The sequence below is a fragment of the Oncorhynchus masou genome, chromosome 2, assembly GCF_036934945.1.
Source record: "Oncorhynchus masou masou isolate Uvic2021 chromosome 2, UVic_Omas_1.1, whole genome shotgun sequence".
Lineage (NCBI taxonomy): Eukaryota > Metazoa > Chordata > Actinopteri > Salmoniformes > Salmonidae > Oncorhynchus > Oncorhynchus masou.
Genome location: NC_088213.1, coordinates 35,270,698 through 35,289,785, shown reverse-complemented (window position 1 = coordinate 35,289,785; position 19,088 = coordinate 35,270,698). Strand labels below are relative to the sequence as shown.

The window sequence follows — 19,088 nt, the reverse complement described above, 5'->3', positions numbered from 1 at the left end:
TGTAGCTATCAGCCATTGTAATTTAAATGAATCATCTGTGCCCCTGTGGGGAATTGATGATGAATACATGTATATGAACACTTCTAATTGGATTGTTGAAAGCTTTCTAAACGGGTATCAGCTGTTTTTTAAAAGCTTGAAAAACGCTGTCTGTCTTACACACTGGTCCTGCTCCGGTAAGAAAGGTCCATATGAAACCAGATGAGTTAATTACCTATGTAGTTATTGAGCTATCTAGTAACCAGACACGAGCTGCCTCCAGAAGACATTGATAAGAAGGAGTCTAAACTAGAAGAAATCATTTTGCATAATATGACTGGGATGAAGCCTACAGTAAAATGCACCTATGGAATTTAAAGTGCTCAATATTGGCTAATTTAAATATACAGTACAACGCTTTTATACAGTACAACACTTTTTTACAGTATGCCGCTTTAATGCAGTATAACACTTTGAAGCTGTACAACACTTTATAGGGTACAACACTTTTAAACAGTATACCGCTTTTATACAGTACAACACTTTTAAACAGTACAACAATTTATACAGTACAACACTTTTAAACAGTACAACACTTTATACAGTACAACACTTTTATACAGTACAACATTGTTATACAGTACAAAACTTTTAAACAGTATACCGCTTTTATACAGTACAACACTTTTATACAGTACAACACTTTTATACAGTACAACACTTAAACCGTAGAGCACTTTTATACAGTACAACACTTTTATACAGTACACTGCTTTTATACAGTACAACACTTTTATACAGTACACTGCTTTTATACAGTACAACACTTTTATACATTACAACACTTTTAAACAGTACAACACTTAAAACAGTACACCACTTTTATACAGTACAACACTTTTAAACAGTACAACACTTTTATACAGTACGCCGATTTTATACAGTACAACACTTTTAGACAGTACAACACTTTTATACACTACAACACTTTTATACAGTATAACACTTTCAAACAGTACAACACTTTATACAGTACAACACTTTTAAACAGTACAGTATACCGCTTTTATACAGTACAACACTTAAACAGTACAACAGTTTTATACAGTACAACACTTTATACAGTACAACACGTTATACAGTACAAAACATTTATACAGTACAACACTTTTATACAGTACAACACTTAAACCGTAAAACACCTTTATACAGTACAACACTTTTATACAGTACACTGCTTTTATAGAGTACAACACCTTTAGACAGTACAACACTTTTAAACAGTACAACACTTAAACAGTACAACACTTTTAGACAGTACAACACTTAAACAGTACAACACTTTTATACAGTACAACACTTTTAAAAAGTATACCGCTTTTATACAGTACAACAATTTTATACAGTACAACACTTTATACAGTACAACACTTTTATACAGTACAACCCTTAAACAGTACAACACTTTTATACAGTACAACACTTTATACAGTACAACACTTTTATACAGTACAACACGTTATTCAGTACAAAACATTTATACAGTACACTGCTTTTATACAGTACAACACTTTTAGACAGTACAACACTTTTAGACAGTACAACACTTTTCAACATTTCAACACTTTTATACAGTACAAAACTTTTATCCAGTACAACACTTAAACAGTACAGCACTTTTATACAGTACAACACTTAAACAGTGCAACACTTTTATACAGTGTACCGCTTTTATACAGTACAACACTTAAACAGTACAACACTTTTATACAGTATAACACTTTTATACAGTACAACACTTTTAAACAGTACAACACTTTTAGACAGTACAACACCTTTTTTTACAGTATAACACTTTTATACAGTACAACACTTTTAGAGAGTACAACACTTTTATACAGTACAACACTTTTAAACAGTACACCGCTTTTACACAGTACAACACTTTTAGACAGTACAACACTTTTATACATTACAACATTTAAACAGTACTTTTATAAGTATACACTTTTATACAGTACAACACTTAAACAGTACAACACTTTTATACAGTACACCGCTTTTACACAGTACAACACTTTTAGACAGTACAACACTTTTATACATTACAACATTTAAACGGTACAACACTTTTATACAGTATACCACTTTTATACAGTACAACACTTAAACAGTACAACACTTTTATACAGTACACCGCTTTTACACAGTACAACACTTTTAGACAGTACAACACTTTTAAACAGTACAACACTTTCATACAGTACAACACTTTTATACAGTTCAACACTTTTATACAGTACAACACTTTTATACAGTACAACACTTAAAACAGTACACCACTTTTATACAGTTCAACACTTTTATACAGTACAACACTTTTACACAGTACAACACTTAAAACAGTACACCGCTTTTACACAGTACAATACTTTTAGACAGTACAACACTTTTATACAATACAACATTTAAACAGTACAACACTTTCATACAGTACAACACTTTTAGACAGTACAACACTTTTAAACAATACAACATTTAAACAGTACAACACTTTCCTACAGTACAACACTTTTAAACAGTACAACACTTTTATACATTACAACACTTTTATACAGTACAACACTTTTAGACAGCACAACCCTTTTATACAGTACAACACTTTTATACAGTATAACACTTTCAAACAGTACAACACTTTATACAGTACAACACTTTTAAACAGTATACCGCTTTTATACAGTACAACACTTATACAGTACACCACTTTTATACAGTACAACACGTTATACAGTACAAAACTTTTATACATTACAACACTTTTAGACAGTACAACACTTTTAGACAGTACAACACTTTTAAACAGTACAGCACTTTTAGACAGTACAACACTTTTATACAGTACAACACTTTGATACAGTACAACACTTTTATACAGTACAACTGTAACGGCGTTCTTCGTTTGTCCAAAGAAAGTCGGACCGAAATGCAGCGTGGTGGTTACTCATGTCTTTAATGAATGAAATTGCGGTACATGAAATAACTGATACAAATACAAAACAACAAAACGAAACGTAATTACAGCCTATCTGGTGAAACTACACAGAGACAGGAATCACCCACGAAATACAACGTGAAACCCAGGCTACCTAAATACGGTTCCCCATCAGAGACAACAAGAATCACCTGACTCTCACTTAAACAGTGCAACACTTTTATACAGTGTACCGCTTTTATACAGTACAACACTGAAAGAGTACAACAGTTTTATACAGTATACCACTTTTATACAGTACAACACTTAAACAGTACAACACTTTTAGACAGTACAACACTTTTATACAGTACAAAACTTTGATACAGTACACCGCTTTTATACAGTACAACACTTTTAGACAGTACAACACTTTGATACAGTACACCGCTTTTATACAGTACAACACTTAAACAGTACAACACTTTTATACAGTACAACACTTTTAAACAGTACAACACTTTTAAACAGTACAACACTTTTATACAGTACAAAACTTTTATCCAGTACAACACTTTTATACAGTACAACACTTTTATACAGTACAACACTTAAACAGTACAACACTTTTATACAGTATAACACTTTTATACAGTACAACACTTTTAAACAGTACAACACTTTTAGACAGTACAACACTTTTATACAGTACAACACCTTTATACAGTACAACACTTTTATACAGTATAACACCTTTATACAGTACAACACTTTTAGACAGTACAACACTTTTAGACAGTACAACACTTTTATACAGTACAACACTTTTATCCAGTACAAAACTTAAACAGTACAACACTTTTAGACAGTACAACACTTTTATACATTACACCACTTTTATACAGTACAACACTTTTATACAGTACAACACTTTTATACAGTACAACACTTTTATACAGTGCAACACTTTTTTTGTGTTAATTTTACCCCTTTTCCTCCCCAATTTCATGGTATCCAATTGTTTGTAGTAGCTACTATCTTGTCTCACCACTACAACTCCCGTACGGGCTCGGGAGAGACGAAGGTTGAAAGTCATGTGTCCTCCAATACACAACCCAACCAAGCCGCACTGCTTCTTAACACAGCGCGCATCCAACCCGGAAACCAGCCGCACCAATGTGTCGTAGGAAACACCGTGCACCTGGCAACCTTGGTTAGCGCGTACTGCGCCCGGCCCGCCACAGGAGTCGCTGGTGCGCGACGAGACAAGGACATCCCTACCGACCAAGCCCTCCCTAACCCAGACGACGCTAGGCCAATTGTGCGTCGCCCAACGGACCTCCCGGTCACGGCCGGTTACGACAGAGCCTGGGCGCGAACCCAGGGTCTCTGATGGCACAGCTGGCGCTGCAGCACAACACCCTTAACCACTGCGCCACAGTACAATTATTTTTTATTTGAAACGCCAATTATTTGAAACCCCAAGAATGTTACCTTCAGTTTTTTTTCTGTTCCTGTAGATTTTTGCATAAACCAGGCAACAGATTTAAGATGATTTGAATGCCCCTTGAGCAAAGCCCTTAGTAGAAAAATATACACAAGCAAAGATACTGGCAGATAGGCATATTATAATAGTATGCCTTTGTCATCATAATCTGTTTTATGATAGACTGCACACAGATCACAATGTGTAAATATTAAACAGATGAATAATCACAACCAAGGCTCGGTGGTAGATGCTGTTGCTCCTGTGCTCCGGCGTAGAGGGGTGGAATTAGAAATGGGCGAGGGACAGGATGTTCCATGCAGCTAATGCCTTCACTACAATTAGAATGATTTATTCAGAGTTATGCACTGAAAACACAAATGGCAGAATACATTAACAAACTAGATAACATGAAAATAATGGTAATGAATGTTTTTGCCTTACTCAAGGCCAGCTCTCTGATGCTGCATCTCTCTCTCTCTCTCTCTCTCTCTCTCTCTCTCTCTCTCTCTCTCTCTCTCTCTCTCTCTCTCTCTCCCTCCCCCTGTCTATCGGTGTGGGCGCGCGTGTGTGCAGGCTGTGCCTTTGTCAAGTTCTCCAGCCACGCAGAAGCACAGGCGGCCATCAACAGCCTGCACGGTGGACAGACCATGCCAGTGAGTATAGCCGTGTTACACACACACACACACACACACACACACACACACACACACACACACACGGCTTCGATAAGATTCTAGTACTCATATAGTATACAGAATGGGAATTCACACATGCTGTATAGAACATTGACGGCATAGCCCTTCCTAAAGCATTCAGATAATACATTCGCACATAATACATTCACACATACATTCACACATAAAACATTCACCTCGACTTTCTTAGCATTTATTGACGTTCACAAAATAATCACACAGTCAGCATCCAATGTTTCACATTGCACAACTGTATGTATGTGCAGCAAAGATGTCTTGTCATTGAATATACTGTATATATTATTGGATCAGATGTCGGATAGTAATCTGTTCACCCTGTTGCAGGAAATGTCATGCACAGCAGGAAATGCAAACTTGTTGTGTGTTCAAGGTTTAAAAAGGCTTCGAAAGTTTGTCATTTCGACTTTAAAATGTCTGACTTGATTTGTCCTAACTAACAATTTATGAACCCCTACAAAACTGTCAATTTGTTATAATCCACACAATAATTCACATTTCCTGTTGCTGCAGGATTACTCCTGCTGTGAGAAACTGGTCAAATTAAGATCCTACACCTGTATATCTCCTCTCATATCTATTATTCCTTTTAACCAGTCTGTATCTATGGAAATCATTTTTTAATGATATATGAATACTATACATTGTGTGTCCTAGAATATATATGCAATAGAAATGATTCAGCTTTGCAAGATTAATATTATTTCACGTTCAAATATGGAAATCGTCCCTGAAAAATATCTGAAATCAAAAATGTAATAGTTGATTTAGTGCACACTCATTGGGAGGTACTTTTCCGTAGAGGAAAATAATCAATCATGGAAATAATGAATTCTCCTTCAGTCTAAAAACACAACATTCACACAGAGCTTATCTTTCAGCGTATTTAATTGGAAAATGCAATATACTAGCACAACTTACGAGTCTTAGGAGACTAGTTATTACATTTATAGTCGTAGGTTTTGTAGCAAGCCTGCTTGGACGATTCATTTGAGACCACGATAGTAGAGAATAAACCGCGGAACCAAAGTGTTTTACAGTATCATGCTGTATTTCTCTAAACACAAACATCTCCTCCTACTCAACATGCTGGGAATCATCCTAACTATTGGATATCCTGCAACCCCTGTCAAACTGCAGTAATTACAAATTGGGGTTGTTATGCTTGTTATCTGGCATGTAACGGCCATCATTAAACATGTTTTACTAAGGGAAGATGATGAATAACACAGAATCTCCATGCATATTCTAGATTCACAGTCCCTGGCAGACACCTTAAGTTCATACACTCCATTGATGTTTTGCTGTAAATATTTACTTCAGCTCCCTGGCAACAGGATAGTGTCCTGGAAGCCGGATGTCATTTACACATATTTCCCTTACTGATGCTGTCTGACACGTTTTGCAATAGCATTAGAAGTCACAAGCTTAAGGAGGGGTAAAAAAACAACTTTGGGTTTGTATGTCTATTGCTGCGCTGAGCCCCTGCCCTGCTCAGCCTGCAGTAACACAGGGTCAGTACCAAAGCCAGCTAAACCACTTGAGAGCTGCAGATGAACTGTCCAAGGCGACATATGGAGCCCCAAACAGACCCGGAGTTGTATCCAGAGCCATCCAAAAGCTCAATAATAATCTATATTATCCATATCTCGCCCTCAACCCCTGCACCTGTTACTTCTATATCCCACATCCAAGTCCCAGTCAGATTAATAGGTAAGGTGGCCTTTAGTACCGAGCTAAGGCTTTGATACAGAGGGGGATGCAGTTCATTTGGATAATATCAGTGCCACATGTCGTCAACAACCGACTAACAGGAGGCAGGATCCAGAGAGGCTCTCTAACCTACTGCCAGCTGTGGGATCTGGACCAGTCTCGCACAAAGAGCTCTCTCTTAATGTTCAACTCTAGAGCATCTGTGTTAGCTGGCAGCCACACCCGGCCGTAAATAATACCTGCACAGACCAAAATACATTGGCGAAGGGCAGCGGCTGATAGATCAGGTCTTTAATTGATGCAGATTGCAGGTGCCCCTAATTGAACTTAAAAGGTAATCAGGCTCCAAACAGGCCGACGCTCTCTTGGTTCAGCTGTTGAATTAAGGCCATGGAGAGGGAGGGAGGGGGGAGGGAGGGAGGGAGGGAGGGAGGGAGGGAGGGAGGGAGGGAGGGAGGGAGGGAGGGAGGGAGGGAGGGAGGGAGGGAGGGAGGGAGGGAGGGAGGGAGGGAGGGAGAAAAGTGGGAGACACAGGTGGCAGGGCTTCAAATGGCAGAGCCGGGGGCAGACAGCACCCAGCAAATTGCAGACATGGCCGTGTTCTGTGTCGCACCGGCGGTGACAGGGTCTGCTGAGCTCACTAGTGTTGGCAGGAGTGAGACAGTGTGTGAGAGGAGGGAAGGGAGAGAAAGAGAGGTAGTGGGTAGCCAGATTAATGAGAGATAACACAAAGCTAAAGAGCATGACACATAATACTCTCTCTCTTTCTCTGTCTCTCTCGCTCTCACTCTCTTTCTCTCTCTCTCTCTCACTCTCTTTCTCTCTTTCACTCTCCCTCTGTCTCTCTCTCTCTCTATCTCTCTCTCTCTCACTCTCTTTCTCACTCTCTGTCTCTCTCTCTCTCTCTCTCTCTCTCTCTCTCTGTCTCTCTCACTCTCTGTCTCTCTCACTCAACACAATTCAGTTCAAGGGGTTTTATTGTCACGGGAAACATGTGTTAACATTGCCAAAGCAAGTGAGGTAGATAATATACAAAAGTGAAATAAACAATAAACATTAACCGTAAACATTACACATACAGAAGTTTCAAAACAATAAAGACATTACAAATGTCATATTACGTATATATACATTGTCACTCTCTGTCTCTCTCTCCTACGCTGGATGAAATGCATGATCGAATTTCTAACACAGATACTAGTACGAGAAGAACACCTTTTATTGCTTGAGATTGTTTACACTGTGTGTGTATTTGGCTGGGTATTTACTTCATGTAAATAGTGTTGATATGATGTGTATTTTAATGGTGTGTTTGTGTGCATTGTTAAAGTGGGTGAGTGTAGTGGGTAGGTCATGTTGCCAGGCCACTGGTGAACAGTATGGACCAATGCAGACAGACAGACAGACAGACAGACAGACAGACAGACAGACAGACAGACAGACAGACAGACAGACAGACAGACAGACAGACAGACAGACAGACAGACAGACAGACGGAGACACATACCTCCCATCAGGCCCACGGGGATATGTGGAGAGACCGGTTCAACTGGAGTTGAACTGGAGGCCCACATGGAGGCCTCATCCAATTACTGGACAAACTTGTTATCTTCAATTTGATTATCTCATTTATGGCTTTGGGTTTAACCCTTTCAGCAAGGATAGAGCCCAATAATGTCACTGAACCAGGGTTTAGTGCAACAGCTTACAAGGCATTCCCTGTTTTCACGTCATATTGAGGAGACTGGAATTTCTGCTATGTCCATGAAGTATAGAAGTTGAATGATTACAGAACCATTCTACATGGTTGCCATTATGTTAGTAAAGTAGTGGTTTGTCATGAGTATTCTGTTAAGACAGGCTTCCACACATTATTGCCCGTATTTTGTTGTCATAAGCTTCTGCTGAGGATAAAGTCTGAGTGTGTGTTTACATGTCTGTATAGTGCCCACTTCACACCAGTGTCTTCATATCAGGGCTATGAGCAGATAAAAACCTAATGCCGTTTCACTCTTGTAGCTTATTTCTAATCCCTCAATTACATTTCCTATTTTTTTCTCTTCACGTTTTGGCCTGTACACAAAATCCAATGTGAGTTTTTCACAAGTCAAGTGTGTTGCTCTCAAAATTAGATTAGTTATTGAACCTGTGACAAATTCCTCAGCTGTAACCATCAAAAGTGAAGGCTCCCTGTTGCCCCTTATCAAATTCACTGAATTCATTTTCTTTCGAGACAGGAGTCATGCCGTTGGAGGTTATTATTTTTGTTTGTTTGTCAGGTTCTGATTTTCTGCTGGGAGAGAGACAGAGAATAGAGAGAGACAGAGAATAGTGAGAGAAAGGAGAGAGAGAGACAGAGAATAGAGAGAGACAGAGAATAGAGAGAGAGACAGAGAATAGAGAGAGACAGAGACAGAGAATAGAGAGAGACAGAGAATAGAGAGAGACAGAGAATAGAGAGAGAAAAGAGAGAGAGACAGAGACAGAGAATAGAGAAAGACAGAGAATAGAGAGAGACAGAGACAGAGAATAGAGAGAGACAGAGACAGAGAATAGAGAGAGACAGAGAATAGAGAGAGATGGAGAATAGAGAGAGACAGAGAATAGAGAGAAAAAATAGAGAGAGACAGAGACAGAGAATAGAGAGAGACAGAGAATAGAGAGAGACAGAGACAGAGAATAGAGAGAGACAGAGAATAGAGAGAGACAGAGAATAGAGAGAGAAAGAGAGAGAGACAGAGACAGAGAATAGAGAAAGACAGAGAATAGAGAGAGACAGAGAATGGAGAGACAGAGAATAGAGAGAGACAGAGAATAGAAAGAGAGCAAGAGAAATGAGAGAGAGAGAGAGAGAGAGAGAGAGAAAGGAGAGAGAGAGAGAGAGAGAAAGGAGAGAGAAAGAGAGAGAGAGAGAGAAAGGAGAGAGAGAGAGAGAGAGAGAGAGAGAGAGAGAGAGAGAGAAAGGAGAGAGAGAGAGAGAGAGAGAGAGAGAGAGAGAGAGAGAGAGAGAGAGAGAGAGAGAGAGAGAGAGAGAGAGAGAAGAGAGAGAGAGAGAGAGAGAGAGAGAGAGAGAGAGAGAGAGAGAAAGGAGAGAGAGAGAGAGAGAGAGAGAGAGAGAGAGAGAGAGAGAGAGGAGAGAGAGAGAGAGAGAGAGAGAGAGAGAGAGAGTGGCTGAATTATTCCTAGTTTTTTTTCAGATGGATAAAGTCCTCTGATCCCCTCCAGTGAATTCTTCCTCTGAAGTCCCCTCTCTCTCCTAGAGATTGGGCTGGAGGTCCAGTCAGGATGTATCAGGTACAATAACAGTAGTAGAAGTAGAAGGTATGAAATCCTTTGTTCTGACACTAGATATGTTTCGATAGAGTGAAGAGGCTCTGACTGAGTCAATTCTGTTTTAGGGAATTCTTTGAGAGAATGAGATGCTAAGCCCAGCACAGTTTGTTCTCTCTCCAGTACCATAGTGAATAGGAGCTGTGGTAGTGTTTCAGTTTTAGTGCTACTTTAGGCTGGCTCTGCAGACTGTTTCTTGCTCCCTGATACTCTACTCTGCTCTGCACTATGCAGGCGGGGAGACACCAGTAAGTACTGAGTCACAGTGCTTTGAGTAGAGGCTGCCCGGAGCTCTCCCCCTCCCAAGCCTTCTTTTTGCTGCTCACAATGTGTTCTTCATGAATAAATGAAGAATGGTTAATGAAAAATGGTTATAAATAGATAAAGGAATACACAGCTACATAAAGCAGAAAATGAATGTGATCTAAGTGCCAGCCCCTCGCTCTGTTAAAGGAAATGGAAGCGGGTGCAGAGGCGCTGTGCGGCCGGTCGGTCGGAGATGTGCTGGAGGGATGTTTGCTCAGCGCAGGCCTCATTAAAACCGACAGCCCTGTCCCTCCACCGGCCCCAGCAGAAGAAAGGGAAAGAACAGTGAAAGGTCAGGAGGTGGGAAGAAAATGAAATTAGAAAGGACAAAACAGTGTACCATTAGAGCGGTACTCCGCCATATTGATTCAGTTAATTGAAATGGCATCTTGGGAACAGAACCAGATGGGTCCCCCTTGGCCTGAGGTGAGGCGCTGGCTGGCAGGTGCAGGACGGAAGAGGGCTGGCTCCTCTGACAGGAAGAATCCAATATGACACACACTGTCCCCCAGGGTGCAGGCTGACACCCCTCCCGACACCCACCCAGCCTCTACAGCACAGTGCAAGAGACACACACACCGCTATTGGTGGACAGGCTCAACACTCACTCCCAGTATTCACATTCACCACGTGAGGGAGTTTGTTTTTCTTTGTTTGTTGGGGGACTTTGTGTTTGTTCTGTTTTGCTTCCAGCGCCAGAAGCGCCACTGGAACCCACCATAAGGCCTTTTGCTTTTGGGACCCAGTAGCGGTTACATTCTGGCTGTTGACACACACACACACACACACACACACACACACACACACACACACACACACACACACACACACACACACACACACACACACACACACACACACACACACACACACACACACACACACACACACACAGGAAGTATTGAAATCAAAATACAAATCAAAGATACAAGTCATGATAATGGAGTCCTTTTCTCTCCCCGTGTCTTTGCTTTTCTGATCTGGCTAATCACATCCTGACTTCCCCCTGGCTGTGTCCTTCTGACCTTTCCTGGGTGCAACCACAGTAGCAGTTCCCGGGTATCTCTCAGCGCAGCGTGCACTGGCTGGAAATAAATGGGAACTGGGCCTCTTGACAGTGTCTGAGGCTTTCTGTGTCTATCTCTCTGCCTGTCTGGCAGCCTCCTTCCCCTCTCCTCTCCTCTCCTCTCCTTCCCCTCTCCTCTCTCCTCTCCTCTCCTCTCCTCTCCTCTCCTCTCCTCCTCTCCCAGGACGTCATATGAAGAACTGACTCTGGTCTCTGTCTCTCAAATGATTTAATTGGATCCAAACTCAGAAGCACAGACATCAATACAGCACTATATCTGCCATAAGGCACTGTCATTAGTCAATACTTCTCCCTGTGCACGCCAAAGGCTCCAGTCAGACCTCATTATGGAGTATCGTATTCAGTTGAGCGGCAGGAGGGGGACTGGGACTACTCTGGGACCACACTAAGGATCACAGTTCACTCCAATGTACACTGAGTATACCAAACATTAGGAATGCCTTCCTAATGTTGAGTTGCACCCCCTTTGCACTCAGAACAGCCTGAATTCATGGGGGTGTGGACTCTACTAGGTATATAAAGCATTCCACAGGGATTCTGGCCCATGTTGACTCCAATGCTTCCCACAGTTGTGTCAAGTTGGCTCGATGTCCTTTGGGTGGTGGACCATTCTTGATACACACAGGAAACCGTTGTGTAAAAACAACAGCAGTGTTGCAGTTTGTGACACAAACCGTTACGCCTGACACTTACTATCATGCCCTTTTTAAAGGCACTTCAATATTTAGTTTTTCCCATTCAACCTCTGAATGGCACACGTACACAATTCATGTCTCAGTTGTCTCAAGACTTTAAAATAATGTTTTAACCTGTCTCCTCCCCTTCATCTACACTGATTGAAGTGGATTTAACAAGTGACATCAATAAGGGATCATAGCTTTCACCTGGTCAGTCTAACTCCTGGAAAGAGCAGGTGTTCTTAATGTTTTGTATACTCAGTGTGTACACTAGGAGTCTAAAGTTCACTAAACCCACAGGTCACCTACTATTCCCACTGTCTCTACATAGCTCAGATTGGAGTCATTTAAAACATGCACTGAGTCAGCTCAGACCTTGTGTGGTGTGTGTCTGGTGTTGTGTAGTGTGTGTCTGGTGTTGTGTGGTGTGTGCCTGGTGGTGTGTGTCTGGTGCTGTGTGGTATGTGGCTGGTGTTGTGTGGTGTGTGGTGTGTGTCTGGTGTTGTGTGGTATGTGCATAGTCATGTATGTGTATGACTGAGAGTGGTGTGTGTCTGTCCATTGCTGAGATGAGTGTTGTCTTGACTGAGTGTGGTGTGTGTCTATCCATTGCTGAGATGAGTGTTGTCTTGACTGAGTGTGATGTGTGTCTGTCCATTGCTGAGATGAGTGTTGTCTTGACTGAGTGTGGTGTGTGTCTGTCCATTGCTGAGATGAGTGTTGTCTTGACTGAGGGTGGTGTGTGTCTGTCCATTGCTGAGATGAGTGTTGTCTTGACTGAGGGTGGTGTGTGTCTGTCCATTGCTGAGATGAGTGTTGTCTTGACTGAGGGTGGTGTGTGTCTGTCCATTGCTGAGATGAGTGTTGTCTTGACTGAGGGTGGTGTGTGTCTGTCCATTGCTGAGATGAGTGTTGTCTTGACTGAGGGTGGTGTGTGTCTGTCCATTGCTGAGATGAGTGTTGTCTTGACTGAGGGTGGTGTGTGTCTGTCCATTGCTGAGATGAGTGTTGTCTTGACTGAGGGTGGTGTGTGTCTGTCCATTGCTGAGATGAGACTTGTCTTGACTGAGGGTGGTGTGTGTCTGTCCATTGCTGAGATGAGACTTGTCTTGACTGAGGGTGGTGTGTGTCTGTCCATTGCTGAGATGAGACTTGTCTTGACTGAGGGTGGTGTGTGTCTGTCCATTGCTGAGATGAGTGTTGTCTTGACTAAGGGTGGTGTGTGTCTGTCCATTGCTGAGATGAGACTTGTCTTGACTGATTGCAGTGTGCGTATTCCCAGGGGGCGTCCTCCAGCCTGGTGGTGAAGTTTGCCGACACGGACAAGGAGCGGACCCTGCGTAGGATGCATCAGATGGCGGGCCAGCTCGGCATCTTCAGCCCCATGACCATCCAGTTTGGGGCCTTTGGCGCCTACTCTCACGCTGTAAGTCTCGGCTCCACGGGGGAGGAGACGGTGAGCTTTTACACTCTGTGCATGCGAGTCACGGCTCCTCCTGATAGCTTGCCATACACACTCTGTCTACCTACGTTCACACCTGAAGTTAACATCTCCTCAAGTTTGGAAACTGTAGTTTGCACTCACACTGTAACTAACAGCTCGCCCTGCCAGGTGAGAATCACCCACTCACGCACAGTAAAGCAGGCTGACTGTCTGACTGTCTGCTCTCTAGCTTCATCTGATTATATTGCGTTATCTGTTGTTTGTAATGAGCAGCAGCCCTGTAAAGCGCTCCGGGGCAACAGAGACCTGTCTATTCAACAACATGGCCAAGCAAACATTGATGTGAAAGTAAACATGCCCCTCGTCCTGCTGCGATTTCACCCTGCCTCTCTCTCTCCCCGTCTCCCTTTCCCCCCTCTCATGGTCTCCCCCCACTCTCTCCTGCTGCCTCCCTCTCCGTCCTCTTTCCCTCGCCCCCCCTTCCTCTCTCTCTTCAATGCCACAGCAGATGATGCAACAGCAAGCAGCGCTAATGGCGGCGACCCAGAACTCGTATCTGAACCCCATGGCAGCCATCGCTGCGGCACAAATGCAGCAAATGGCAGCTTTCAACGTCAACGGTCTGGTGGCTGCCCCAATGACACCCTCCTCAGGTACAAATACACAGCCAGGACTGGACTCCCCATTCTTCCCCAACCCTCCCTCCTACGTGCCTGTAATACTTCACTATATTCATTAGTGAGCCGTGTACAAGCAGTGCTAATGTCATGTATTCTGCCCTGGCTGTTAGTACAGTACTTTAGACATTATCACCTTTCTTTTCATCTCTGTCTCTTTTAAAAGGGACAAAAATACAGTCTGCCTTTTGGTAGTGGTGAAGTCTAGAGAACAAAATAGTGTGCCCTTTTGGTAGTGGTGAAGTTAGAGATGACATTGCCAGAGTGAGAGAGGGCCCTAAAGTAAGATAGAGAAGACATGTTGTGAGTGAGGCATGATGGGTTATGATGTATGACATCCCCCGGCCCTCATTGGCCGCCACAGTGTACGGCCTCTCTCTTGTTCCCTCTCTCTCTCCCAGTCTCTCTCCCTCAATTCAATTTCCATTTCAATTTCAATTTAAGGGGCTTTATTGGTATGGGAAACATATGTTTACATTGCCAAAGCAAGTGAAATAGATAATAAAAATTATACTCACAGAAGTTCCAAAAGAATAAAGACATTTCAAATGTCATATTATGTCTATATACAGTGTTGTAATGATGCGCAAATAGTTAAAGTACAAAAGGGAAAATAAATCAACATAAATATGGGTTGTATTTAAAATGGAGTTTGTTTTTCACTGGTTACTCTTTTCTTGTTGCAACAGGTCACAAATCATGCTGCTGTGATTGCACACTGTGGTATTGTACACATTAGATATGGGAGTTTATCAAAATTGGGTTTGTTTTCGAATTCTTTGTGTATCTGTGTAATCTGAGGGAAATATGTGTCTCTAATATGGTCATACATTTGACAGGAGGTTAGGAAGTGCAGCTCAGTTTCCACCTAATTTTGTGGGCAGTTTGCACATCACCTGTCTTCTCTTGAGAGCCAGGTCTTCCTTCAGTTGCCTTTCTCAATAGCAAGGCTATGCTCACTGAGTCTGTACATAGTCAAATCTTTCCTTAGTTTTGGTTAGTCACATTGGTCAGGTATTCTGCCGCTGTGTACTCTCTGTTAAGGGCCAAATAGCATTCTAGTTTGCTCAGTTTTTTTTTGTTAATTCTTTCCAATGTGTCAAGTAATTATATTTTAGATTTCTCATGATTTGGTTGGGTTTAATTGTGTTGCTGTCCTGGGGCTCTGTGGGGTCTTTTGTGTTTGTGAACAGAGCCCCAGGACCAGCTTGCTTAGGGGACTCTTCTCCAAGTTAATTTCTCTGTAGGTGATGGCTTTGTTATGGAAGGTTTGGGAATCTCTTCCTTTTAGGTGGTTGTAGAATTTAATGGCTCTTTTCTGGATTTGGATCATTTTCGGGTATTGGCCTAATTCTTTACTACATGCATTATTTGGTGTTTTACGTTGTACACAGAGTATATTTTTGCAGCATTCTGCATGCAGAGTCTCTCAATTTGGTGTTTGTCCCATTTTGTGAATTATTGGTGCTGCTTCTAATTTGTAGGTCAGATTTTTTTTTTCCTTTTGAATGCATAGAAGGCCCTTCTTGCATTGTCTCTCAGATCATTCATAGCTTTGTGGAAGTTACCTTAGGCCGAGGTATGTATCGTTTTTGTGTGCCCCAGGGCTACGGTATCTAGATGGAATTTCTATTAATTGTCCTGGCAACTGAACATTTTTAGCAGCACCATTATTTTTGTCTTACTGAGATTTACTGTCAGGGCCCAGGTCTGACAGAATATGTGCAGAAGATCTGGGTGCTGCTGTAGAACCTTGGTGGTTGGGGATAGAAGCACCAGATAATCAGCAAATAGTAGACATTTGACTTCAGATTCTAGTAGGGTGAGGCCGGGTGCTGCAAACTGTTCAAATTCCCATTGCCAATTTGTTGATACAGTATATATGGTGAAGAGGGTGGGGCTTAAGCTGCATCCCTATCTCACTCCCCGACCCTGTGGAAAGAAATGTTTGTGTTTTTTTGCCAATTTTAACCACACACTTGTTGTTTGTGTACATTAATTTTATAATGTTGTATGTTTTTCCCCCAACACCACTTTCCATCAATTTGTATAGCAAACCTTCACGCCAAATTAAGTCAAAGAGTTTTTCGAAATCAACAAAGCATGAGAAGACTTCGCCTTTGTTTTGGTTTGTTTGTCAATTAGGGTGTGCAGGGTGAATATGTGGTCTGTCCTACGGTAATTTGGTAAAATGCCAATTTGACATTTGCTCACTGCATTGTTTTCACTGAGGAAATGTACGAGTCTGCTGTTAATGATAATGCAGAGGATTTCCCCAAGGTTGCTGTTGACTCATATCCCACAGTAGTTATTGGGGTCAAATTTGTCTACACTTTTGTGGATTGGAGTGATCAGTCCAAATATTGGGGGAGATGCCAGAGCTGAGGATGATGTTAAAGAGTTTTAGTATAGCCGATTGGAATTTGTGGTCTGTATATTTTATCTTTTAATTTGGGTTGGGGGGGTTGTATTTTTTCCTGTAGTTCATTCAGTGTAATTGGATAATCCAGTGGGTTCTGGTAGTATTTAATAGTTTATTCTAAGGTTTGTATTTGATCATTGTCACGCCTTGGTCTTAGTATTTTGTGTTTTAGTTAATTAGTTGGTCAGGCCAGGGTGTGACATGGGTTTATGTTTGTTGTATTTCTTAGTGGGGTTTTTTAGTTATTGGGATTGTGGCTGATTAGGGGTGTGTGTTGCATAGGTTTGGCTGCCTGAGGCGGTTCTCAATCAGAGTCAGGTGATTCTCGTTGTCTCTGATTGGGAACCGTATTTAGGTAGCCTGGTTTTCACTTTGTATTTCGTGGGTGATTGTTCCAGTCTCTGTGTTAGTGTTCACCAGACAGGCTGTATAGGTTTTTCTCGTTCCGTTTGTTGTTTTTGTTATTTCATGTATCGTCATTTGTTCTATTAAAAACATGAGTAACCAACACGCTGCATTTCGGTCCGACTCTCTTTCGACAAACGAAGAACGCCGTTACAATCATGTATATGTTTTTGCTGTTTGTTCTTTGTTATAGAGGTTTATCCACACATCTCCGTTTTGGATAGATCTCTCTTTGTGTTGTTTCCAATTTTCCTGGAAGTGGTTAGACTTTATGGATTCTTCAATTACATTGAGCTGATTTCTGTTCCTTCTTTTTCCATAGTGTATTTCTGTATTGTTTTAGTGATTCACCATAGTGAAGGAGAGACTTGGGTTTTGTGGGACTCTGTTTTTGGTTGGACAGGTTTCTCAATTTCTTTCTTAGGTTTTTGCATTCTTCATCAAATCATTGTCAATGCTGTTAATTTTCTTAGGTTGTCTGCTTGAATTCTTTAGATTTGATAGGGAAGTTGAGAGGTCAAATATACTGTTTAGGTTTTCTACTGCCCAGTTTACACCTTCACTATTACAGTGAAACATTTTGCCCTGGAAATTGTCTAGAAGGGATTGATTTTGTTGTTGCCTAATTGTTTTTTTTGTAGATTTCCACACTACTTTCCTTCCATCTATAGCATTTCTTAATATTATTCAGTTCCTTTGGCTTTGATGCCTCATGATTGAACATAGCTCTGTTCAAGTAAGTCGCTCTGGATAAGAGCGTCTGCTAAATGACTTAAATGTAAATGTAAATGTAAGTAGAGTGTGATTTTGCTGGGATCTGATAGGGGTGTCAGTGGACTGACTGTGAACGCTCAAAGAGATTTTGGGTTGAGGTCAGTGCTAAAGTAGTCTACAGTACAACTGCCAAGAGATTACCTATACGTGTCCCTACCGTAGGAGTCCCCTCGAAGCCTACCATTGACTATGTACATACCCAGCGTCCGACAGAGCTGCAGAACTTTTTGTTGGTTATGTTGGTTATGTCGTTGTAGTTGTGTCTAAATACTGTCACCTCCAGGTTGGCGTTTGTCCCCCTGTGTGCTGAGAGTGTCAGATTCTTGTCCAGTTCTGACATTTCGGTCGCCACAAACTACAACATGTCCCTGGGCCTGGAAATGGTTGATCTCCCCCTCTATGATGGAGAAGCTGTCATCGTTAAAGTATGTGGATTCTATTGGGGGGATATAGGTAGCACACACAAGGAAATGTTTCTCTGTTGAGCCCATTTCCTTATTAATTTCTGTAAAATGTTCCTGATTTGACTAATTTAATAGAGTGGGTTAGGTCTATCTCTCTCCTTCTCTCTCTCTCTCCCTCCCTCTCGCTCTCTATCATGGGCCACTGTTTGTGTGTTTCCGGGAACACGGCCAATCTGATGACTTTGGATGCAAAGTCCTTGACTATACAATATACGAGCAAAGATTTGTGGGAGATAATCCTGGACCTGAGTTTGACCTGTCTACCTGGCCCTTGTTGTGAAGAGCTTTGATGGCTCGACACTAAGTAGGCAGACTGGCCCAAGACAGGAGCTCCACGCGTCTCTCGAAATGAATTAAATAAAGTGTCTCAGTCACCTCTGCATCCATCCGCCATCTGTAATCCACAAAGCCTACATACACCCAGGTAATGCCTTTCAAATTTAATCCTACATTACTTAAATGCCCTTCACCGGGATTAGGGAGAAGAATAATAATCTATCTGGCACAAGACGAGAGAGCATGGACAAGGTGACAAACCTGAAATGTGACCAGGGGGAGAGGCTGAGGCCACAAACAGACAGAGGCCCCAGCCCCAGTGTCCAATTAGACGCTGGTCAGAGAGAGGCTGAGGCCA

At 41.8% G+C, this 19,088-nt stretch overlaps 1 protein-coding gene across 3 annotated transcripts in view; it reads left to right on the top strand.

Annotated features, from left to right (window-relative positions):
- Window positions 1–19,088, top strand: part of LOC135503940 (CUGBP Elav-like family member 4) — a 211,859-nt gene that overhangs the window by 165,507 nt on the left and 27,264 nt on the right. For all 3 annotated transcript variants that reach the window (XM_064922148.1, XM_064922156.1, XM_064922143.1), the window contains 3 exons: window positions 5,016–5,095; window positions 13,551–13,694; window positions 14,221–14,365. In XM_064922148.1, coding sequence (XP_064778220.1) covers window positions 5,016–5,095; window positions 13,551–13,694; window positions 14,221–14,365 — 369 coding nt within the window. The remainder of the gene's footprint in view (window positions 1–5,015; window positions 5,096–13,550; window positions 13,695–14,220; window positions 14,366–19,088) is intronic.